Source organism: Lissotriton helveticus, chromosome 11 (assembly GCF_964261635.1).
Source record: "Lissotriton helveticus chromosome 11, aLisHel1.1, whole genome shotgun sequence".
In the NCBI taxonomy this organism is placed as follows: Eukaryota; Metazoa; Chordata; class Amphibia; order Caudata; family Salamandridae; genus Lissotriton; species Lissotriton helveticus.
Genome location: NC_136072.1, coordinates 1028265398 through 1028291735, shown reverse-complemented (window position 1 = coordinate 1028291735; position 26338 = coordinate 1028265398). Strand labels below are relative to the sequence as shown.

Here is a 26338-nt window from a genome sequence, read left to right as displayed (position 1 = left end):
CACCATTTCCGTTTCTGGACTGCAATCTTGGAAAAATTAGTGAGGTCTCTTACTCAGTCTTGGAACCATCAGAGCCTAGGAGAAATGGACACAACACCAATGAAACCATTCTCCACCAAGTGGATTAACCATCAACTATGCAAAACAAGGCACCACAGGCATTGATCAAAGCATTAAGGAACATATGGGAGCCAAACCGTCAATGAGGCAAAATGAAGAGATAGACAGAGATATCTCCCCCTATACCTTATGGTGAAACTAGAAAAGGCCTGACGAGCCTCTGCCTTCCTATCCTTCAGGAGGGACTAGGTCTCAAGGAGCCTTGGGTGGGAATAATCCTCGCCTCCGCATCCTTAATAGAATTGAAACTTTTAGTCATGATTACTAGGACATTTTTCATTCTATGTCAGGACCGGAGGCGAGGATTATGCACGTTCAAAGATTGTCCACCACCAAAGATGCCATATTCATGACTGGTTTAAAATAGAATCTTTTAAACACAGAGTCCGAAGACCAATCTGCAGCGTTTAGTATGTCTTCTAGTCTGGCGCAGAGCGAAAAAGCTTTAGAAGCCATTGCGCACCTCACCGAGTTCGCGCCATAATGAGAGGTATTTATCTGCGCTTCCTGCATCACCCATCTAATCCAAGGGGCTATTGGAGGTGGTATAAGAATTGGCTTGGTAGTTTGGTTTGCCCTGTTCCCATCATGCACTGGGAGAGGAACAGACTAATTTGCATATAGCCAGGTTCTGAGCTGGGATGGTGCAGTGAGCTTAAAAACGGTGATGGATTAAAACCATGATCTATTGACTTGGTAAGAGTATTCTGCATCATTCAGAAACTCTGTCCATCACCACCCCCCTTTTCCAAAATCGCTATTGGAGGTGGTGCCACCGCTTTGAAAGGCTTCTGTAAGGAAATCAGCAACGGACGCTCCCCCAGAGGGAGAGTCTGTTCTGTCATGGTCTCATATTTCTTAAAACAGCGAACCACACAGTTTCGGGCACTTATCAAATGCTGGGTAAGACACCAGTCTTGAATCGGACTATGTTTGTCGCATAATATGAAATATGACCCCCCTCAGGGGTAAAAATTCGACCTGTAATGTCCAGCACCCCGACATCGGACACACAGCGGCAATATATTAGGCACGAAAGCATAACCAGGAAACCAAGAATGTGGGATCACACTGCTACAACTCCCAGCGGGTCACCCCTGAGCATTGTGGTCAATGTAGTTCACCAAGCGTGTGTGCTTGCAGGATTGTCTCGAGTAATTACAAAGTTGTACTGGCCATATCTATACACTTGTTTCTGAATCATTATCCGTCGTCAGTAGAGATTAGGCATCAAATATTTGGGGTTGCTGAGCAGGCTGCCAAAGTATTCCCAGGTCACAGTACCTCTCAAAGCGCGCAGGTGCCTCTCCACGAGCTAGTCACCTCAACCGGCTCGAGGGAGTCTTTTAAACAGGAAACCAATGTGGGATCACACTGCTTCACCTCCCAGTGGGTCACCCCTGAGCATTGTGGTCAATGTAGTTTACCAAGAATGTGAGCTTGCAGGATTGTCTCGAGTAATTACAAAGTTGTACTGGCCATCTCTATACACATTTTTCTGGATCATTATCGGTCGTCAGTAGAGATTAGGTGTCAAATTGCCTAATCTCTACTAATGACGGATAACAATCCAGAAACACGTGTCTAGAGATGGCCAGCACTAATCTGCACCTACCTGGTGAAACACTCGAGAGACTTTGCAAGTACACACACTTGGCGAACTGCATTTACCATGATGCCTAGGGGCGAACCTGCTGGGAGGTGAAGCAGTGTGATCCCACATTTGTTTCCTACAAAAGCATAACCAGTTTGGCTGTGAGTTATTTGTGCAAAAGATATCTATTGGGTTGGCAAGACATGAAAAGATGCAACACCTTGTTAACATCCCAAAGTGAGGAGTACCGGGGTTCCGGTGGAAGTGAAGGGCGTATTCCCCGCAACAACTTGCAAAACAAAAGGTGCTCCCCCACAGGGGCTCCCGAAATCAGGAGGTGTCCAGCTGAGATTGCCGATCTATAGGAGTTGATCGACCGATATGCCAAACCCTGTGTTGCCAGGGAAGCTAACAAATTCATAATGGCTACCACTTTGCACCCCACGGGATCCTGGTCGTTTCAAAGACACCAACCGACCCATCTTGTCCATGCTGATTTATAGTGCTTGTTGGTGCTATCAGTCCAACCAGCTCCCAGTAGCGTTTGAGCATCTGACGATAGGCCTGAGATTTTCCAGTGATGCCCAAAATCTGCCAAGCCACTAAGGGCATCCGGCTTGCTAGAAGAGGGAGATGTTTACCGCCCCGAGGGTCTCTCAGGAGACCAGGTTATCGGGGTAGAAGGATTGAAGAATCACAAGAAAGTTCCAGAAGAACTGGAAGCCACACTTGAGACCTCCAATACGGGGTGATCAGAACCACCTTCGCTCGTTGCCTGCAGACTTGCGTCGTGAGCCTCAATCAAGGAGAATGGCAGAAAGTCATACCCCGTCTCCTTGGACCAATCCTGAAGGAAAGCGTCCGCTGTTGCCAGAAAATCCGGCTTCCAGCTGAAAAACTGGAGAAGTTGGTGATCTAGCCGGGACACAAAGAGGTCCACGAGAACGGGTCCCACCTGTGATGGAGTTTCTGAAACAGCATCAGATGGAGTTGCCAAAGGCTCATGTCCTCCCAGCTCCTGGAGAACCAGTCTGCTACGACGTTAGAGGCCCCCGGGAGATATTCCACCGTTACCGAGATGTTGTGGGATAGGCATAATGTCCAGAAATCTTTGGTAGGATCTGCTAAAGCTTTGGATTTTGTCCCTCCGCGATGGTTTATGAACCTGACTGCCGAGACATTGTCCATCTGGAGTAGCACCGTGCAAGAGGCCTTCTCCTTCGGCCAACATCGGATGGAGAAGGAGCCCGCCATCAGCTCCAGGCAGTTGATATGCAGCTGGCTCTCGACGGCTGACCACTTTCCTCCGGTAAAGGCGTACCCGCACCGGGCCCCCCAACCGGATTTGCTGGCGGACTCTATGACTAAGTCGGCCTTGCAGCCGAAAATGGCTCTGCCATTCCAGGCATCCATGTGGTCCAGCCACCATCTCATTTCCGTGCGCACTTCCTCCATTAGGGGAACCTGATCTGAGTATTGAAGTCCCCTGCAGAGGTGGGAGGCTTTCAGGCATTGTAATGCCCTGTAATGGAGAGGCCCAGGAGAGATCGCCTGAATCGAGGAGGCTAAGAATACCACCAATCGGGCGATCTGGCACAAAGAGGTTGAGGAACAGGCTAAGACTCGTCTCCACTCCCTGCGGATCTTGGTCATCTTGCACGCCGGAAGACTAAAAGTATGGGACACAGAGTCCACTATGAAGCCCAGGAAGGTCATTTGTTTGAAGGGCGCCAACACGGACTTCTAGTTGTTGATTACGAATCCCAGATTTTTGAGGAGGTCTACGGTCTCCTATACTCGCTGGGAGAGGCGTTTAGGACAATGATCCAACTGGAGGATGTCGTCCAAATACATAAGGAGGCGAAAGCCTTTCGCCCTCAATGTTTCCATCACCGGTGTGAGGAGCTTGGTGAAGAAACAGCCCGAGGACAGCCCAAACAGGAGTGACACAAACTCATACACCTGATTTTTCCACAAAAATTGTAGGAAGCGGCGATGTGGCGGGTAAATGGGGACCACTAAGTACGCATCATTTAAGTCCAGTCTGGCCATCCATTCGTCTGGCTGAAGAAGGTCTCAGAGTAGGTGTATGCCTTGCATTTTGAAATTGGGAAAGAAAACAAGGGAACCCTACTCACTTGGAGCCTGGGTGAAGGCTTTTACAAGAAACAATGGCTCCTGTGGATAAATGAGAACTAATTCTGATAAAGATAACGCACAATGGCAATGAGGGTGATTGATATAGAGGTCTAAAAAAGGAAGCTGTATACACACAATGAGAATGTATTAGTCATTTATGTAAATATATATCAACAGTTTATACTATATCAACAGTTTATACAAAATTTCCATAGCATTATAAACACATATGTAATCAAAAAGGTGATGGCGTGTCCCAAGTGAATTTAACCAAAAAAGAACTTAAACTGCTAAGGTGAAACATAATGATGTGTAGACAACATAAGGTTTCAAGTGTACATTTCAATTGGAAAGAGACGACCCAATTATAAGTATAAACAATTGAAGTACAGCAGTTGAAATGTATAAACAACTGTTGCAAAAGGTCTGTCTCTATCTCTGTCGACGACGTTTCGACCTGAATAGGGTATCGGGTCTCTTCAGGACTGTTCAATGGGGGGCACCTGTTAAGGGTTTGCGCTGCTTAGGGAGCGTGCAAGGGTGGCACCGTGAAGTCAAGGTGAAGAAAAGAACTTGCAGGGATCCCATCCGGGACCCCTGCTGAGGGTGTGGAGGAAGCAGGCAAACGAGATAGAATGTCGGTCTGCAGATCCATATAATAATCAGTATCGATGTGCTGGAGGAGAGGCACGGGACAGGAAACACACGAGGGCGCTCCTGGTATTGATATGGCTGGCGATCTAGATAAAAGGACTTCTTTTCAGTCAAGGATGTGTGGCTCAGCCGATGCTGGCTCTTAGTTTTTCATGCGTGATGCACGGACGATCCCGGCGGTGTGTCCTCTCCTCCCTGTGTGGCAACACCGGTTTGAGGAGCTTGGTGAAGGAAACCGCCAGAGGACAGCCCGAAGGGGAGTGACACAAACTCATACACCTGATTTTTCCACAAAAACTGTCGGAAGCGGCGATGTGGCGGGAAAATGGGGACCACTAAGTACACATCCTTTAAGTCCAGTCTGGCCATCCTATCGTCTGGCTGAAGAAGGTCTCAGAGTAGGTGTATGCCTCCCATTTTGAAATGTCGGTAAATTAGCCATTGATTGAGCTCTTTCAAGTTTATGACTGGACGTTGTCCTCCATCTGTTTTGTCTACCAGGAAGACATTGCGGAGAAATCCCCTGGGATCAAGGTGAGCGGGTATCACTGCCCCCTTTTGCACAAGTTCCGCTACCTCCGGATCTATGAGGTTTGCCTGAGCTTGTGCAAAAACCAGTGGTCGAGTCTCCTGCACGGGGGAACCATAAAACTCTATGTGGAAACCCTGCACGGTTTGTAACACTCATGCATCGGAGGTAATGATCCTCCAATTGTGAGCGAAAAGTGCCAACGTGCCCCCCATCGTATGGTGCTGGAAATGAGAAAGGCTCATCTGAGTTAGGCCCAGATTGGCCTCTGGGTGCTCCTCTGCGTCCCCTGAATCCCTGGTGAGACTGGAAGAATTCTTGGCGGCCCTGGGGCTTCTTGCCTGCGCCTCGTTGAGGGTCTTGCGTGTAGAAGCGGCCGGTCAAACGTCCTCTTCCGCGACCGGCCCCAACAAAAACTCTGGTGTGGAAGACTTTTTATAGGAGGACTGAGCATTATCTAAAGATGTGAATGTGGTAACGAATTTGGTGAGTTCCTTAATAAAAGATTCAACGAAGAGACCACCCTGTGCTATGGCGCCAGCCTCGGACGAGGAAAGGTCTCCCAGCTTGGGATCAACCTTCAAAAGGAAGGAGCGCCTCCTTTCCATAGAAAGGGCGCAATTGTCGTTATCCAGAAAAACAAGTGCTCGTTGGGACCAATTTGACAACCTTTCTGGGGAGAGTGGAGTTCCTCCTAGTGTATCTTCCTCCGCCAATTCCAGGACTTTGGTGAGGGGACCCGCTATATCCAGGAGTTTGTCCTAGCACAATTTCCAGGATCTGTCTATCCCTTTTTTTCGGATCGCAGATGTATTTTTGGAGGAAGGTTGCCATCTTGCGGTCAACCTCCTGGGTCAGCGCTACTTTGCCCGGTAAGGCAGGACGTGGGCACTCCGCTCTAAGGCGAGCCCACACCTCCTTATCTGGGGGCTTCGCAAGCGTCAGGCTAACGTCGCTACCTTAGGCGAAGGGGTCCATTCTGAAGAACAGGGAGGGACCAACATGTCCGATTCAACCTCTTTGGGCACGTCCAGGGGGTAGGGGACTCTATTGGGCACCAAGGTCTTGAGACTCGTCCTTAGAATCCTCATCGTCCTCTATGAAAGAGGGCCCGGGGACTTCAATGGGCACATTTTGAGAATCCCCATCTGGCATGACCAAAAACTCTGAGTCGTTTAAACGCGCCAAGGTCCATGTTGACCTGCTTTTACGCTTTCCGGGGCGTTGCGCTTGAATAGCGTAGACATAGTGCATTACACGGTGCTCAACGGGCCCCATGGCAGCAGAGACTGCTTGGTGGATGGAAGCATCCACGGCATCGCAGAATTCATTGTCTAGTGGTAATACCTGCATGGACTCTTCCTCAGTGTACTCCTCCATGACCGGCGCTGGTGGGAAAATATGAGTAGGTAACTGCAAACATAAACGCTCTAAGCGCCAGTGATGAACACTCTCTGTGGCGAATTATAGCATGAACGAGGGCACTATAATTTTTGGGCACCACAAAGTGTGCTAGATACAGTCCTAAGTGCCCAAAAGGGGCGACTCATCCAGCACTTAAACGAGTATCAGAATTCGGGGCCCACCCCTGCTTAGCGCTCCCCCCGAAATGGTAAAATCCAGGCAAATGTGGAAACGCAGATCACGCCTTACAGCATTAAATACGAACCCACTGCTCACAGGCATAAGCGAGCCGGCACAGTACAGACCTGCGAGAGCAGGCGTCAGGGCTTCCGTGAGTTGAGGTGGCGCGGTGGCGAAGAGGGTGATTATGCACGTCTCGATGGTTCCGCCGCTTCAGACCATGAGAAGAACCAACATATATCACGCGTCCCCTATCAGTGCATGTGCCAACCGCGCCGTCACCTCAGGGAGGGGCCGCGGGTGGAGCGGAAAGCTCCAGCGTCCTTAAACTAACAACGGTCACAAATATTGATATTCAGCAAACTATTAGCAATAGCGAAACTGCAATATCTTAACAATGAAAAACAATATTAGCCATAATAAGTAAACAGCGAGCGCGTTTGCACACTTCGATTAGAAAGCGCTGACAAGCGGTAATCAAGCATAAACAATAGAGACAATAATAAGGCAAACAATAAGGCACTAAATCAAGAATTTTTTATCCTTTGCCCAGACAAGCGAGTGAAACACGGATCTCTGCCAGAGAGCAGGAAAAGAAAGAGAAATGGTGTTGGCAGCAGCATGACGTCGTAGCCCATGGGAGCCGCTGATTGGTGGACTACATGTGATCCTTTAACAGAAGGAATCATGGTACTTAAAGTTTTTGTTTAAGTTGAAGCTGCTGGAGTATGGATAATAAAGAAAGTTGAGCATAACCTCGCCTCCGGTCCGGACATAGAATTACTGCAGTCAGAAGCATAATGCAAATCCGTAGGTATCCGTTGGTGGTGCAAAGCAATCCTACCAATTCAATACTTGTATCAGCGCTATCGCATTAGCACAAGTGGTACATTTAAATTCGAAGCATTTCCAGAAATTATTTGAAAATGTAATGCAGCATCCTCAGTGCACAGAACACAATTCAGACTTACAGAATTACACCTCATTTAATGAGTGCACTCACTCAAGGAGCACAGCAAATTCATTCTGTGTTACTAAAGTTATCTAAACTGGTCTTATCCCTTTGCCACCAGTTTCAGGCATGGCTTAAGCTAATCACGGCACAACGCAATGTCATTGGGCACTGAAAGCACTCCGTCCTCATTGGTTGGAAGGAAGGCCGTCAGTCTCATATCAGGCTGTGAAGGGAAAAAATTGGAAAAGAGAATCCACACCTGCCACCATGCACAAGAGTGGGTTCAAGTGGGGAGGGTGGCTGCCACAGCCATGATGTAGAGAGTTGGTTAAAGTTGGTTAAAGTTGGCTGGGGCAAGTGGAAGGACCCGAGAGGGGTTTTCAGGGTGTAAGGCGGGAAGTGACACATTCACGCTGGGTGGCATGAGGACAGCAAGTTCAAATAGGTGGGGGTGGCAGTGCTGAATGTTCATCAGTAATTTGAGAATGCCCAAGTAGCTTACAGGGCGGAAGAATGAAAACAAGCATTGGAAATGCAATAGGTCTCGCAGCATTAGAGTTAGTGCATTTAGAATTGTTTATGGGTTTTTTGTTGTAAATCTTTTGCATTTTTATTTTTTGTAGCCAATGCTAAAGAATTACAAATCAAAAAAGCAATAAACATTTGTAAAAGCTTTAACTAAAAATCCTGTGAGACCTATTGCACTGTGTGAGGGTGAGGTGTTGAGGGTGAGTGAGGGTGGGGGTGAGTGAGGAGTTGAGTGTGAGTGAGGTGTTGAGGGTGAGTGAGGTGTTGAGGGTGAGTGAGGGTGGGGGTGAGTGAGGAGTTGAGTGTGAGTGAGGTGTTGAGGGTGAGTGAGAGTGAGAGTGAGTGAGGGTGAGGGAGGGTTATTGTGAGTTAGGGTGAGGGGTTGAGGGTGGGTGAGGGTGGGTGAGGGTGAGGGTGAGGTGTTGAGGGTGAGTGAGGATGAGTGAGGGTGAGTGAGGGGTTGAGGGTGAGTGAGGGTGAGTGAGGGTGAGTGAGGGTGACTGAGTGTGAGTGAGAGTGACTGAGTGTGAGTGAGTGTGAGTGAGGGTGAGTGAGTTATGAGACGCCTCACGCCTGTATCATAGTGAGGTGCAAAAGGAGACGCACGGTGCGAGAACCTTACAAATATGAAAAGCTTGCAGCATGCCAGATGCTAGGATGCGCGGGCGTGTGTGAGATACAGGTACACGCGCGAGAAGCCCTGATGTGGAGCGGGAAATGCACAATGATGAGCATAGTTCGATATACAGAACGAGGTGGCTGTGTGTGGGTGGTACTCAGAAGTGTGGTGTTTGCGATGAACACAGCACGAGAGCCCGAGGGAGATACTTGAAAACTGTGAGAAACATTTCCAAGCGAGTACACCGCACGAGGTCACAAAAGAGCAGTGCATGAGATGCTCACAACACAAGCACAACAAACTCAAGTATGTGGGAGACAAACACATGAAGCATTTTGTATGTAATGCGTGGGGCTCCTCACACACGGGAAGGTGGAGAAGGAATAGAAACACAGAAGTGTGAGGTGGGAAAAGATCGTTTAACATGGGAAACTGGTGTGAGGTGCCAACAAACGAGCCCTGTGTGTGATTTTACCACACAGGGTAACCCTGGTGTGAGAATACGAGCGTGTACAGTGCGTGTGAACCGCTCAGAGCGCGAGAGGCTCACACACACGGGTGTGAGATAGACGCCGAGTATGGGCGAGTCTGACGCTCTCGAGACGCCTGGTGTGTGCCTGTGATGCCCCTGTAAAGCGCTCTGACACCTTGGATAATATTCGCGCTATATAAAATCGCATTAAATAAAATAAATGAAAAAAATAACATGGAAGATGCTCACAGACGCAGGAATAGTGTGAGATACTCGGAAACATAAGCGTGTTGTGTGTGACTCTCAAAAACAAAGTGTGTGAGGTGAACACCGGTACCATGCCTGTACGAGATTCAGGGTGCGTGAGATATACTCAAACACGTGGCGCCCGGTGCGTGAAATGTGTAGAGCTGCGACAAGCATTGTGTAGAGCTGCGACAAGCATAGTGCGTGCGACGCTCACAGGCAGGAGAACCGAGCTGCCCAGCCCACCCCCTCCCCCAGGTAGAGACTGAGGCCGGAGTCGTACACAGAAGCCGAATGCACGTGCGACACAACTGCAAAGACCACGAACAGTACTAGGGTCTTATGGAGAAATAACCCCCTGGGGACTGTAACTGGTAGTCAGACCGTGGGAGTTGCACCGATTTTATGGTATACGCCAAAATAATGCAGTTTAATAGGGCATTCTCGAAATCATGTACTCCTCCTGCCTAGACGTGTAGCCATATGCGATAGTTCTTGTATTGAAGGTGCAAAATGCGTTGTACGAGGCAAATAGAAAAGAATAAAAACAATAAGGTTCGGAGGTGGTAATACACGTTTAATCTCATTTCCATACAACACAAGGGCTTCTGTATAAATATGCTCAGATTCAAAAAAACATTTGTGTACGCGAAATGAGTGTCATTTCTCCCACCGAAGCCTAACAAATACTGCAGGAATAAAATATATCAAGCGTGTACAAACAGAGGAATCCGGGGTGAGGCGTTCAGGCTGGCTACTTGCATATCTCGTTCGAAGCAACAAAAGACTTGCGCTTCGTGTTGCCGCCACCCGTGGTGACTGGAAAGCCATTTTAAGTGAGCGAGAAGGAAGGCGAAAGATAATGGCCGATGCACAGGCTTCAAAGCGTGAGGCGGCTTTCTCTGCAGTGCTGACTCAGGGGAGGGGGCGGAGCGGGGCAGAGCGGCATGTGGGTGTGAAGAAGCCGGGCCTTTGAAGTGAAGCTAAGCTTCACTTCAAAGGTGTCGGAGGAATGCGGGCGGCTGTGCACGCGCTTTTAAGCTCAATGCACATGCGCATTGAGCTTAAAAGTCACGGGCACTGCAAGGAATCGCCACGATTCCTTGCAAGTTAGATAAAGAGTCGATGAGCCCCTATAGTCTCGCTTGCTCGATGCGCATGCGCATCGACAGGCGAGACCTAAAAAGGGTGCTGATGGCCAAGATGACCTGAGCTAAATGGCCACTGCTTTCTTCCTGCTCCTAGCATTGCTGCACTTGGTAAAAAAATATGCCCCCGCCCCATCTTAAACAAAGAACTCAGTTGTGTGTCATTTTCTGTGGTAATATGTACGGTATAAAGTACCGGTTAGCGATTTTGAAAAGCTTCTGTTTTTTATACTCAAAGTAATGCAGGGCACTTTAAATATGCTAAATAAACACGACCGTCCTCTAGTGTGGAAAAGCGCATTGCTATATGTGAGAAAGGCTTGCATCATGGCAACCGTGCATACATTTTACTATGCACTTTCAATTTGGAAGAAATGGCTTTCTGATATTTGAATAAGTTAAACATTTTCTGTAAAAAAAAATAACCCTCATAATCCTTTAAAAACCATGCACATACATAGAGTGGCATTGTAATGGACTCCGTGAAACAAAAGCATGCAAAACATTTTTTTTTTTTTTTTTTTTTTTTGAGTCTTCAACATCTTTATTAGAAATAAACATTTGACACAGCTTTACGCCTACAACCAATCAGTGGCCGGTCGCTCCGCAGCGAAAATATCCTGTGGGACGTAGATTATTGTTAAACTTTACAATACTTAACACAGCATGCCGCCTACAACCGCAATGGACCGGCCGCGTTTCAAACCAATGGTCAGTTGTGCAATGATTTGGCATGCAGTTTTGCTCCGAGTCCCCCCATCTCCTCGCAATACAGCGTATAGCCAGCCACGGCGTAATACATTCTCAATGTACAAGGCATATAGATTCAACCCATGTTGCGGTGTATACGTGTCGTTAGTAATGTTGACTCTTTGTTTTTATTTTTGAACTGAAACACCAGTTAACCTGAAGCAACCAAGGCATACATATGTGCAGCTGTCGATTTTCCAACGTTCTATATTATCATATAACAATCATCCTTAGCCTAATTATATATAGAAAACAACCTATCACCAGCACACAAAGCCTTCCGCTCGCAGAAGGCTGCACCTCCGCCACACACTGTGCCACACAGCACTCAATAGTGTATTCTAGTTCCGGAGCACCTCATCAGGGAGGACAGCCGCTATCCGACCTCACCCCACTAGCAGTTAAGCATCGTCCCCAGATTGCCCATCATTGCAGGCCAGCAAGTATTCCCGCAGCGGGGCCCAAATGTCTTTGGGTTTCGATTTAGTTGGTAATTCTTCCGCATAAGTCTCGAGCCGGTCTCTACAGTATACTATGTCCTTCAGCCAACCTTTAACTTTAGGGCTGTTCCTGCAGTCCCATGTGAATAAAAGTCGTCGTTTAGCTAGCAGTAATGCTACTTGGATGAATCTACCGAGGACACCTCTCGCTTGTGAGCCATGCCCTAGGAGACACAGGGCCGGTGTGTTTTGTAATTCGATCCCTGTCATCATCACACTAGACAGCACGTTATCCCAATATTCATGCACCCTATGAAATTCCCATGCAAGATGTATGAAGCCAGCCGATTCTGTCCCACACCTTCTGCACTTGCCCTCCTCCCGTAAGCCTATCTTCCACAATTTGTGCGGTGTGTGGTAGACCTGATGTAAGTATTTCAGATGTATGATCCTCAGATTACTGTTGGGGGTCAGTCGTCCTGTCGTCGAGCACACTTGCACCCATTTTCCCTCTGTCAATGGGGGGTCTAGCACAGTGTTCCATCGTGTTAGGCTAGCATCCACAGTGTCTGGTGTGTCCGCTTGGACAGCCCTGTACAGCTTAGTGATCATTTTCTTTTTCGTAGGGGCTGTGATAACCACCTGAAGTGGCACTGACGTTTCCGGCTCTTCCGGAAACTCAGTATAGTGCGCTTTCACCGCCTGCCTCAGCCTGTAGCAGGTGAAATTGAATATCAGCGTTGGGTTCGTAATGTATGCCAGTTCTTCTCCTGACATGTATTCCCCCTCCACATATAGGTCCCCCATGTTTACTATGCCTACCTCTCTGAGGGCTTTTATCAAACCTTTGTCTTGTGCAACCGACATAGCAGCATGCCCCTCAATGGGCAGTGCGGGGGCATATAACGGGAGCTTGTGTGTCCTCCGTCCAATCGCCTGCCATGCCGCCGTGGTAACGTCAATGGTATTAATCTCAGTTTTTGGCGTGTGCCTACGGGTGTGCGTCACAATGCCCCTTAACGGTATAGGATCAGCATCACCCTGTTCCACCGGCACATGTGGCGTGAAGGCATGAGGTTTATACCAGTAGTAGGCGTACTGAGCTGCACAGCAAAGATAGTATATATACATATGTCGGGCGCTTTAAATCCCCCCTTGTCGTATGGGAGTGTCAGTGTAGGCCAGCTGATTCTTGGTTGTTTCGTTCCCCATACTAGTCGCAGTAGCTGCGTTTGGATCGTTTTAAAAAAATGAGATGTCAATGGGACAGGCACATTAGAAAACAGATAGAGAAACTTAGGGAGAATCACCATCTTTATGACTGCTATCCGGTCCGCCAATGATAACGGCAAACACACCCATTTGTCTACCTGAGCTACAAGTGCCGCATAGGCCGCCCGTAGTTTTCGGCGACTACCACTTCTGGGTCCCTGTGTAGCCACACTCCCAGATATTTTACCGGGTCAGCGGACCAGACAAGCGGGTATTCCACCATTGGGGACTTAGTGATGGCGGTCAATGGAATAATCACCGATTTTTGCCAGTTAATGTGGAGCCCCGAGTGTAAACTAAATTTAACATATTCCCGTAGTAGGGGAGATAAATACACAGATGGTTCACAAACATACAAGACCATATTGTCCGCGTAGAGCGATATCCCCACCGGTCTGTTGTCGAAATTCAGCGCTGCAGCTCGGTGTAGCTGGCGAATCTTGCACGCCAGCGGTTCTAGTGCAATGCGAGAAGTAACGGGGATAAGGGGCACCCCTGTCGTGTGCCTCTTTCTATTTGCAGTGGTTCAGATGTGTTGTCACCAACCCGGACTCTAGCAGTAGGGTCAGCGTAGAGCAACTGGACACATTGGACAAACATGGGAGGGAAGCCCATTCTGTGTAACACTCGTATCACGTACCCCCATTCCACAGAATCAAAAGCCTTTGCAGCGTCCAGTAATACCGCAACGGCCTGTAGGTCAGGGTTCAGGACATGCAGCATGGCAAAGATGGTGCGTAAATTTAGTGATGTGGATCGGTCAGGGATAAAGCCCGCTTGGTCTGGCAGGACCAATAGGGGCATCAGTGGCTGCAGTTTCGTGGCCAAAATCTTCGCTGGAATTTTTGCATCTATATTAATAAGAGACAGAGGGCGATACGACTCGCATTCTTCCGGCGGTTTGTCTTTCTTCAATAGTGTGATAATCAGTGCCTGCCGGAGCGTACATTGCCAAAATGTGGGGTGCAAGCATCGCAGCGTGTGCCTTATAAAATTCAGCTGTCAGCCCGTCGGGCCCAGGCGCCTACCCATTCGGAAGTGATTTGATAGCCGTTACCACGTCCTCTTCATCTATCGGCAGACTAAGATATTTCCTATGTACATCGGAAAGCCATGCACACGCAACATCGTCTAGATAGTCATAAAAAGGCCTTGCCATCAGTTCCCCCCCTAGAAGTATATAGCGAGCCGTAGAATCATCGGAATTGCTCTACAACGGCCTCGGGAGAATGGTGCACTACACCATCACCGTCCACTATTCGGTCAATAGGGGGCTGCAGTGATCTGCATGTTAACTGTGCCGCTAGTGACCTACCAGGCCTCCCACCCTCACCATATCTTCTGGCCCTGTGCCTCTTGGTCATATACTTGATCTCAGTCTCCGCTAGTTCATGATATTCATCAACGAGTTCGCGGATAGTTAGCAAAGTCTGTGTGTCAGGCATAATGTCATAACGTGTTTCAAGCTCCCTCAAAGTCCCTTCCAGCATGTGTAATCTATTGCGCATGTCCTTCAAAATCCCCGCTGCTGTGCTAATACAAGTTCCCCGGATCTTGGCTTTAAAGGCCTCCCATAATGTCCCCTGGCTATCCACTGAGCCAGTGTTTTCCTCAAAATACCTCTCAATGGCCAACCTGATCGTTTCCGCATACGTGGGATCTAGTAATGCCTCAGCTCTGAATCTCCACGTGAATGGTGGTCTCTGATTCTGGGGAATGGTCAACGTGAGTAGTACAGGGTTGTGATCCGAGAGTGTTCTGGGCAGTATAGTGACATCCGTCACCCAGCGGTTAACCTCATCACTAATCAGCCAGTAATCTAACCTGGACCACCCGTTAGTTGCTGGTGTAACATGCGTGCCTGCCAGTGTCTGCGAGTGTCTGTGGCGCCATATATCTGTCAGCCTGAATTCAAGTATTCCATCTTTCACACAACTAGCAACTCTTACCATTCTTGCCCCTTGCGGATTTGATTTATCGATCTTAGGATCCAAGTGAGTGTTCAGATCTCCCCCCCATATGACTGCTGTTTCCGGCCATGTGCGCAGTACTCTATACAGGTTTGTGTAGGCAACCGTTTTGTCCACCACTGGGCCATAGAAATTTATAATTGTAACCCGTACATGTCCCAGGGTCCCCAGCACCATCGCCCATCTGCCGTCTTGATCAGTTGCAGAGTCTATCTCCTGGAAGGATACCCCCTTCTTTACTAAAATTAAGACCCCTCTCACATAAGAGGAGTAAGATGAGGCAAGCCTGTATGCCGCCCATCTTTTAGCTACTTTGGCCTCAGTTACCCTAGTGAGGTGGGTCTCTTGCAATAGTGCTATTGTGGCATTGTGTCGATCTAAATGTGCCAATATTTGCCGTGTTTTCTGTGGCGTGTTAAGTCCGCGGACATTCCATGTTATAACCTTATATGTGGCACCCATCACGGTGGCCTTGGTGACCAATACCTATACTCAGCTTTCGAGCGTGTGCGTGCATGTCGCTCTCCATAATCGACCTGACTCAGCAAGTGTCTGCAATCAGTTGCCTCACATTTGTACAACAACCCAACATGTTCCCCCCCTCCAGCCTCCCACTTCAGCACACCCCAATCGCTAAAGACATTACCCCCATGTAACACCCTAAGAAGCAGAAACAAAACCCAGAAGTCAAGTTGGGGGTCACCCATTGGGGATCGTGACAGCTACCACCACTCCCAGATAGCATGAGGGAGGGGAGCCATCGGTTCTGACTCGTTCCCTTCAATCTCGCCCATAGCGACCGTTATAGGATCATCCCCCATCTCACCCGCCAGCAAAGGCTGTACGCGGCGTGTGTCCAGCTAGTCCAATCCACCAGTAACAGTAAGCAATTGAATGACCATGGCAGTGTGCAACATACCCGCTATAGTGGTCAGTCGTCAATGTCCGATGTCTGAGCTGTATTGGCCTGCTTCTGTTGGCGCCGTAGCGATTTGGCATGATCCATAGCCTGCTTGGACGTCGTGCAAATGTTCCCTTTCTCAAATGTTCCGATACGTAGCCTCACCGGGTACAGCATTGCATATGGGATTTGTTCTTTCTGCAGGAATTTTTTCACATTTTGGTACTCTTTTCGTGCCGCTTGTACCGCAGGCGTGAAGTCCGAATAGAACGACAATGTGTTCCCTTGGTGGGTAATGGAGCTCTTTTGCCTGGAGATGCGGAGGACCGTATCACGGTCTCGAAAGTTTAACAGCCTGGCGATTATGGGCCTCGGAGGCGTGCCCGGTGGGGGCCAGCGATCTGTGTGCCCATTCGATCGCGAACAATGGAGATAGTTCGTCCTTACCACACACCTCCTGCAGTAGAGTATCTACGTAGTCCTCCATTATACCCACATTGGTTGATTTCTGCGTGGGTAGTGTTCTGCCCTCCCCCAGATACCCCACATGCCACTTGTTCTTCTGTTGTAGCTAGGTCTGTGCCACTTAGCGTGCTTCCTTATGAGTTACCAGCCGGTGAGCACAAGAAAGCCACTGTACCTCTCACCAACAGTCAATGTGCGGGGGCCCCTAAGAATGTCACACCGCTTTATTACTGCCCCCTCGCTCCGGCACCACACCCCTGTGGCTCCGCAGTTGCCTCAGTCCACGCTCAGTGCCACACGTTGCCTTCTAGCATAGTGTATGTTCCCCTGCCGCTGATTACTCCTGTGCAGGGGATCCCAGGTTTAATCAGGCCTCTGTCACCAAGTCCTATATAGTGCAGCAGTGTATGTCCTGAACTCTCGAGCAGTTATGCACCCAGTTCTCTTTCACTCCAGGGGGCGGGGGGGGCAGCCACCCCCCACGCAATCTATGAACCACCACAGGGGGTGGTGGGGATGGGCCGCGGTGTCTCTCGCTCCTCTCCCCCACCTCCTCCTGAGCAGAGCCTCACCTCCAACAGATGCCTACACACCGCCTCTACGCCGGGACCTTGCGTGCTGCAGCAGCCGCCTCGCTCCTCTCACCTCCACCGAACGGGGTCTCCGCCATCTCCACGTCCTCTGCTCCGCCGCTCGGTGTCCGCACCGCCGGCGAGGGGAGATCCAGCACTTTGTCCGCGGGACCGTCCGTCACCCACCCAGCAGCAAAATCCGGTCCTTCCGAACTCCGCCACAGCCGTTAGGTCCAGCAAGGTGCTCTGGCCGCCATTTCCCGCAGGTCCGTCTGGGCAGCAGGGCTGATCAGGGAGCACCTCGTCGGGTGTTGCTGGTGCCTCCACACAGCGTCGCAGGGTCAACGGGGCATCCGCAAGTTATCGCTGCGGTCAGGGTCGCTACTAGACGAGTCTTGGGCAAGGATTATAGCAAGTTTCAGCCGATGGCTGGCGGAGCTACACTACAGTGCAGCCATGTACGCCGAGCCTCAAGCCACGCCCCAAAAGCATGCAAAACATGCGTAATGCTATCATTCGTGCAAAAAAAAAAAAAAAAAAAAAACTTCAGAATGGTCAATATTGGTTGACTTGGCAGAAGATGGATTTTATTCATATTGCCAGCTTAAGATACTTAGAATACGGATGCCATCAGTTACACACACTTTCCCCCAGAAAAATTACTGACGTCGCAGCTATAAAAAAAATTCTGTTTTTCTCATTTTTGCTGTGGGTAATGAAGCGCCACCACCACTTACAAAAACATCACAACGTTGCGTTCATTGGCAATAACCACTGATGCTACTACTGACTTGTGTTCTTTCAGGGCACTGAAATCCTAAACAGCATTGTTAATAGTACAAAAACCCGCCAGTGTCAATGCATGTTTAATGAGGTCTGCGAAGGAGCATTGTTCAAGGAGGCATTCATCTCCAGAGATACAATCAGGCATGACAGGCCCAGGATGTGAGACACGCCAGCCCTACTGCAAACAAGCCTACACAAAACAACAAGCGCAGCCGCTAAAGTAAAAGCGACCGTGCTGTGTTTATTAAGCAACATGCTCTACGAAGCGACGAGGAATGCAGCTGCACCATGTGCGCCGCTGATCGCTCCCGAGACCAAGACGCTGTGGGAGTGAACATTTGAATAAGAGGTGGAACATGCACCCGCCTTTGGCCATTTGCGTGCTTTCATTCTTGAAAGACACACGCAAAGGCCAATAGAATGTGTGGGAGGAGTGAGACCCACACAGAGAAGTTTTAAACGCTCACAATAAGCCTCATATAGAGAAACGCATGCGGTAGGCTCGACCTAAAAAGCGACTGCTCACCATATATAGTATTAGTTATAAAAGAAGCCATGGATATGTAACTTCACCTTTTTTCATCAACTGGGAAGCAGTGTATGATGAGACAAACTTGACCATTAGATGTTTGCTGTCAACATTAAGGTACAAAATGTGCTGCAATAATCAATTCAATGCCAATATCAATCACTGGTATAATGATTTATCCTGTACAATGAGGCAGACGAGAAAAAATGAACTGTTCTGGACTGTAGTTAATAATTTACCCTGGGAGGCAAAACGTGGCTGCAACCAATTTATTCAATGAAATGAAGTCCGGCACAACGCCTTTTATCCCATACGTCTTTCTTGATTCAACCCGATCAATCAGGATTTATCCCCAAATGTAGCACTACAAATACTCTCAGGAGATTGGCTTTGGAATGGCACGCCCCTAGAATTGAGCAGGAGGAACATGCGGTTGCGCTGCTTGATATCGAACAAGTGGTTGATTCTGTGGACTGGGGGTACATCTGGGCAACATTGAGGGCAATGGGTCTGGGTCCATAGTTCTTAAGTTGGCTCCAACTAATTTATACCGCCCCACGAGATAGGCTGCGCCAAGGAGGACTGATATCCCGAGCATTTGAGCTACAAAGGGGTACCAGACAGGGGTGCCCCTTGTCGCCTTTATTGTTAGCGGCGGCTATGGAGCCACTGGCGGAGACATTACGACGGCCAATGGAGGTATGGGGGATACGATTGGGAGACACAAGTCACGTGGTGTCCATGTATGTAGACGACACACTAGTATATATGCGTCAACCAGCCCAGGCAGTCCTGAAAACGCTGGATATACTGTACCAATTTGGGGAGGTTTCAGGCCTGAAAACTAATCCCAATAAGTCCAGGATGCTGCCGGTAGGACTTCAGGAGGCGGGGCTCCCATGGGTGGATTCTATCCCTAAATATCTGGGAATCGGACTAGTGAAGTACCGTGTGAGATATTTGGAGGTCAATATAGGGCAGGTGATCAAAAGTATAAAAAGGACCAATTTGCTTCTGGCAAAAGGTACCGCAGTCCCTCATGGGCAGAATTGCAATTATTAAAAAGATAATACTTCCTCGATGTCTGTATACTTTACAACACTCGTGTATGAAATACCAGCGCACTTTAAGACCCTGCACGCATTACTAATAGAATTATTATAGGCAGCTGAACAGTTGTGGTTAAATATGAAATTGGGAGGGGGTAGGGGTAATGGCAGAATTGCATAGATATCCTTTGGCTTCGGAAACAAGTTGGCGTATTGGAACGAATATGAACCGGAAGTAACAATGTTTAAAAATGTAAACAGACTGTACGAAATATTTGCAGATGTCCGATGTATGTAAATTGAACTACGTAAGTTCCTAAACTGTCAATAAAGAAATATAAAAAAAAAAAATGAAAGAAAAAAAGAAAATACAATAAACACAGATTGTGCAAGTTTGATAACAGTTTAGGGTTTCTCTACTGAGATAATCAGTGGCTTTAATGTTTTCTCAGTACTACTACACTGTACCACCTGACCAAGGCTAAGCACACAGATTTAACTGTTCCATATACCAAGGCAATTATCAACATGATATAGATTATATATATATATATATATATATATATATATATATATATATATATATATATATATCATGCGGACTTGCTGGGTGTTATTCGTTAAGATGATGGAATAAAACACTGATTAGCACCAGAAAACGGGTCTGACTTGTTAGTTTTAAACAGTCCGAGCTGAGCGACTGTGATGCAGCAGCGTCAAGCGAAGTGAATGGAATATATATATATATATATATATATATATATATATATATATATCTCCAAAGCTTCAAAACACCAGCCGGTTGCACTCATGGGCGGGTGCACGCCAAACGGGGGTGTGCCCGTTACACAATGTCAGCTTCACACATCCAAGGATCGTACATCCAAAAGGAAAGCAGCACTCGCAGGAGGTAGTTCCAAAACCAATTTATTAGTGGCGGAGCTAAACAGCAACGACGCGTTTCGCCGTGGGGCTTTGTCAAGTTGTTGCAGAGAGCAGAGACGCGCATGAACATAAATGATGTCAAAATGCCATGAAGAGCAAAGAAGGACTACATGATCTAGAACGTAAATGGCTGCCATGTTTGAACGTTAAACATTCTTATTACTGCGCATACGATACTACCCTAAAGCAGTTCACAAATGTGCCATGGCTCGCCCACTAAGTAAAAAGATTATAATACAAATTATAATACAAACATAATGAGGCCCTGAATGGGCAAAGGCAATCCAACTTAAATGCTCACCTCATACGAGGACTAATGTAAGCGTGCACCACAAAAGGAGAAAAGGTCACATTATAACACATGTGCATAACCCCTGATCTGATGTAACCGTCAATCTAAGCACAAATGCTTCTGGGTACAGTGTGAACATAGACACTCTCCAAAAAGTAAATAGTTATATACTTAAATTACGCCCTGTATGGGCATGGGCACATTGCCTACACAATATATCCCATGACATCTCTGCATACAAAATCTATTAGCCAAGTTAAATGTTCAAAAAGTTGACATTAAAAAACAAGATCAAGAGATTCAAAAATTCAAAAATTCAAAGATCCATCCAATGAATCATCATATGGAATCAGAAAAGACACAATTGCAATACAGGATGGTAAGAAACAGACAAAATATATACATATGTACATGCGTTCAAAGGGCCTATCCCAGATGTACAGAAAGTTCTTCATGCATATTCAGGCCCCTCGGATTCTTACTCTGTAAGTCGATTATGTACCTGGATTCCAGCGTCTGTACCCAGAAGCATTTGTGCTTAGATTGACGGTTACATCAGATCAGGGGTTATGCACATGTGTTATAATGTGACCTTTTCTCCTTTTGTGGTGCACGCTTACATTAGTCCTCGTATGAGGTGAGCATTTAAATTGGATTGCCTTTGCCCATTCAGGGCCTCATTATGTTTGTATTATAATTTGTATTATAATCTTTTTACTTAGTGGGCGAGCCATGGCACATTTGTGAACTGCTTTAGGGTAGTATCGTATGCGCAGTAATAAGAATGTTTAACGTTCAAACATGGCAGCCATTTACGTTCTAGATCATGTAGTCCTTCTTTGCTCTTCATGGCATTTTGACATCATTTATGTTCATGCGCGTCTCTGCTCTCTGCAACAACTTGACAAAGCCCCACGGCGAAACGCGTCGTTGCTGTTTAGCTCCGCCACTAATAAATTGGTTTTGGAACTACCTCCTGCGAGTGCTGCTTTCCTTTTGGATGTACGATCCTTGGATGTGTGAAGCTTATATATATATATATATATATATATATATATATATATATATATATATATATATATATATATATATATTTTCCAACAGTTCCGAAAAGCCCAGGCAAACCAAGGATAAACGAAAATTAGAATAGAACCACCAACTCCGTGCTGATCTTTCAGTGCGTTTTATTCGTGCAAAAATAAAAGCCCACAAGTCGCCATGACGCGTTTCACCTCAGCCGAGGCTTGATCACATGTCATGTTGAGGAAATTGACGACGGCATATATAGTGCCATTGACCAATGGCAGACTGATGCCGGTTCAAAAGGAGTTTTACACAGAGTTTAAAACGGACATTCTTTTCGTGATATAGGACATAGTGTCCTTTGCACATTAGGAATACGTCATGCTATTTATAATAATGTATACAAATTGACATGTGGGGGAGAAGAAGAGAAATACAGATATTTCATATTGCTTCAATGAATAAAACCTTTCATTATGAAAAAATATACTAAAGTGTCATTGAAACAACAACAATTCATATATTTACACATAAAAGAATTATAATTCCCAACCACATGTACATTTTTAACAATTATATTGTTGCTTGCGTAATTCCCAAAATGTGTCCGTAAAACATCAAAACTTCAATGAGACCCAAGTGGGTTATCTCAGAACTAAGCATATGTCTACCAATTTGGTCAAAATAACACCATAACCAGATGTCTCAAAAATGTCAAAAATTTGATCAATTATAAAGTGCAAGTGATAAACAGTTTCAAATTATAAACAATTATACATATTAAAATTCATTATAATAGGCTGCCCAATCTGTTTAGTTCGGCTTTAATGGCATCATTTCTATGTTCTATTGTTCATTTATTTCTTATTTCTTTTATGTGGTGATATATTCAGTTGACTATAATCATCATTTATGAACAGAACCAATGGTCTAAAGGCATGTATATAAGTCCTCACTAATATTAAGTCCCCCAGGCTTCTTACTATTAAGTTATAGGATGTAACGTGTTTCCAGAAGACGGAGTTTACCGTCCCTGTCTCCTCCCCTTTTCAATGGTAAGATGGAGTCTATTAAATAGTATCGAAGCAGACTTGGGTCGCTTTTGTGACAACTCTCAAAATGTCTCGCAACTGGATATGACTGATCCTTCCCCGTAATAGCCCGTAAGTGCTGTAAGATACGTCTATGTGCGGGGAGTCGGGTACTTCCTACGTACTGCAATCCGCAAGGGCACTGCAATACGTACACCACAAATTCGGTCTTACACCCCAATTGCTTGTTGATCTTAATAGGTTTTTCCTGGAATGGGCTATTGTAGTGAGTTTTATTAATGCCATGTTTGCAAGCCTTGCATGTTTGGCATTTTTTGAAACCTGTGATGCGGTCCCACCATTTTATGAGGGTGTCTAGAGTATTACTGACAAGTGCATTCGCCATGGATGGGGATTTACGAAAAGTTATATCTGGTCTACCCTTTACCAATTTGCCAATGACTGGATCTCCCTGCACCAAGTTCCAATTTTTGGTGAAAATTTTGCGGATTTCTGCATGCTGTTGGTTGTAGGTAACTATCGCCCTGCAACTCACTTGTACCTCTTCCTTATCAATCATAATGGATTTTTGGGAAGAATTCAGTGCCTCAGTTCGTGACAGTTTAGCAGTTTTTGTTATAGCATCATCAATCAGTTTGTTGCTGTACCCCCTCGCCAAGAACCTTTTCTTGCATAGATCTTGGGCCTGCACATAATTAGTTGTGGTGCTACAGATGCGTTTCAAACGCAGCATCTCCCCATAGGGGATGCTGCGGATGAGATGGCGGGGGTGATGACTCGATGCATGTAATAGCGTGTTACCTGCCGTACTCTTCCTATGCAGTCTAGTCTCTAAACAGTTTCCACTTACATACACTTCTACATCTAAAAAATTGACAGTGTTTTTACTAATGTTTGAAGTGAGCTGTAGGTTCAAATCATTCACATTCAATTGTTCAATAAAATTCCTGGCACTGTCCTCAGATCCTCTCCAAACAAGAAAGAGATCGTCTATGTATCTAAGGTACATCATAACATGTTGTTCCATGATCTCCCTGTGCTGCGCGCCATGAGGACCCGCTCCTCCCACAGCCCCATGTGTAAACACGCGAAGCTGGGGGAGAATATATATATACACACACACACACACACACACACACACACACACATATATACAGACACATTCGATCGAAGTCGACACATGCACTCTGGGGAGTTTTCAAAGTGTATTCATATTTAGCTGTGCAAAAACCTGGAGCGTTTTGGCTTTAAAACTTGCTCATTGTGAGGGCCAGAGTCCGCTTCCTTTGAGGATTTACAATATATTTCACGGGATCCCACTCCCATGCACAGGGACACGCACCTCGCTGGGAGGTTAGGCAAAGGAGTGGGAAAGATTGACTTCAAATACATATATATACATATACATATATATATATATATATATATATATACATACATACATACATATATATATACATACATACATATATATACATACATATATATACATACATATATATATTATACTTGTATGTTTGCAAACATTAAGAGAAGATTCTTCTCCAAAGATGCAACCCATGAATCTAATTTTTATTGAACATACCAATAGTATACAGTATTGTTTACAGTTTGTCAGTTACAGAACCATAATAAACTAACCACTGTAGTTAAGTTGGAATACATCACAAGTCACTGAACGAAAAATGGATAATCTACCTTGGCGCAGTGAAGATCCTTGTGTTTTTTCAGGAGTTTGTCTGCCTGCTGGATTGCCATTTTATTATTCCCATTGTCAAGATAGTCTGAAAATGCAAAAGTAAAGAAGGATGATGGAAAGACTACAAATTGCATTTTATGCATGGATTCATTGTTTACCCAAGGCCAAACTACAGGTTGCTCAGCCCCCCAAAACAATACAGTTGCTTCAGGTTAATCACTGTTAAAATGAAGGATGCATAGTAGTCAGTATTTGCTTTCACTGCAAAGATAAGAAAGAGCAAGGCAGACTATAAAAACTAAATATATAGCATCACACTACACATACACTCCATCAGATATATGAAACCTAAAACAAAAAATCTTCCTAGGTAAATTGTAGGTCTTCTTCCTTCCTCTCAACTAAACACAAAAAGATAATTCAACCTCCTCAGCACTAAAGATTGTTTCACTCAGGTTAAAAATTTGAAAAAAATCGGACCGTCTGAGGTCCCATTCTCGAAATCAATTGGTTGTATTATGAACCGAAAACTAAGAAAGTGCATAACTTAACAATTGAAAAAAACCACCTTCTACCAACTCCTTAGGTGTTAATATTCCATCCCATTACCCAACAGTTTTATAAGCACAGGTGCTATCCCATGTGGGAGATCGAGTAGAGTTATAGCCTGGCCTACCTAAACCGACAAGAATTCCTCTTAAGGGCATGCTTTCCGCAGCAGTTCACCTTGCGTGAAGAAATCTAATCATATTATGCCTTTTCTGAAATATGTCAACAGGCTAGAAAGAGGAGTTAGAATAATTTCACAATTGCTTACCCAATTCACAAAGCCCCCTTTTTCGGCCTCCATGGCTATGTTAAAGGTAAGCCACATGTCACAAGAGAACAAAGACTCTAGAAGTTTATCTGGTCTTCTGGAAATTCAGAAAAACATACAAGACGATAAACTGCTCCTTTTGTTAGCAAGTACAAATGCCTACTTGTTTGACGAAGACTCAACCCTAATTTGAAATTGTACATGAAAGTTTTTTTTAAAAACCCCTGTATTCAAAATATAGCTTAAAGGACATTCTCAGCCATCAGGTTTGATTACCTTATTTTCTGCGTATTTATTTTTATCAATGTTGTGCATGTTTATGTCCCCTTTCACTATCCCCATCCAGGTTAACGCTTGCTGCAATGCTCTATTTCAAAGTGGTGCTTTGCTTGTGACTAGTGCAGCTGTATACAAATATTGCAAATAAATCACTACATCTAGCATAACAATCATACAACGTAACCTATGTGGCCTAGCTCTGCTCCGTCACATTATGTGAATTCAACCTTTGCTCTTGTAACTTAATATCAATGTGTTTTAGAACCGTATTTTAAGCTATGACTCAGTGGATAGTTCATGCTGTTATGTATCAAGGACTAGTTTAGAAAAATAAAAAGCCAGGAATTCAGTACCAAGTCACCGAAGAAATCCAATGAGGGGTAGAAGAGCAGCATTCAAGGCAAATAGTAAGAAATATGAAACGAATTTTGAGAGTGGCCCTCTGGAAGATGCAGAATGACAAACTGAATGATCAGCTTCCTGGAAGTCAATGCATTTTTTACTGGTTCATGGCAGAACATTTATTGCCATACCTCATTAACAGCATGTTTAATCCACAAATGTTCCAGTTTTCTGTAAATAGGCTAGCGATGGAGACTGAACAGGACACAAATGTCTTTCCAAACGCTGAGGAAAATCTGAAGGTAAGATCAAAAGGGACCTTTCGCTTCAGACTCAACACCTCAGGGACCTTACGTAGCGTCACCAACACCTGCTCATGAATGGGCTACTTTTAAGCAATGTACTATTAGATTGTACATCCATGTATTAAAGACCTGAAAAATGTGTTTGTAGCTTTAAGAATTTACCTTTCATAATGTTGCTTTATAACCCACTGGAGGTCTTTACTTAGAACACCTACCTCCCAGAAGGCCAAACTATATTTTTAATGGGTAACAAAGGATATAA

The 26338-nt window shown here is 45.9% G+C and overlaps 1 protein-coding gene across 1 annotated transcript in view; it reads right to left on the bottom strand.

Moving 5' to 3' along the window:
• NAA25 (N-alpha-acetyltransferase 25, NatB auxiliary subunit) overlaps nucleotides 1–26338 on the bottom strand; it is a 988861-nt gene that overhangs the window by 935970 nt on the left and 26553 nt on the right. Inside the window, exon 2 of the mRNA XM_078667429.1 lies at nucleotides 24333–24418. Within this exon, the coding sequence (XP_078523555.1) occupies nucleotides 24333–24418 (86 nt within the window). The remainder of the gene's footprint in view (nucleotides 1–24332; nucleotides 24419–26338) is intronic.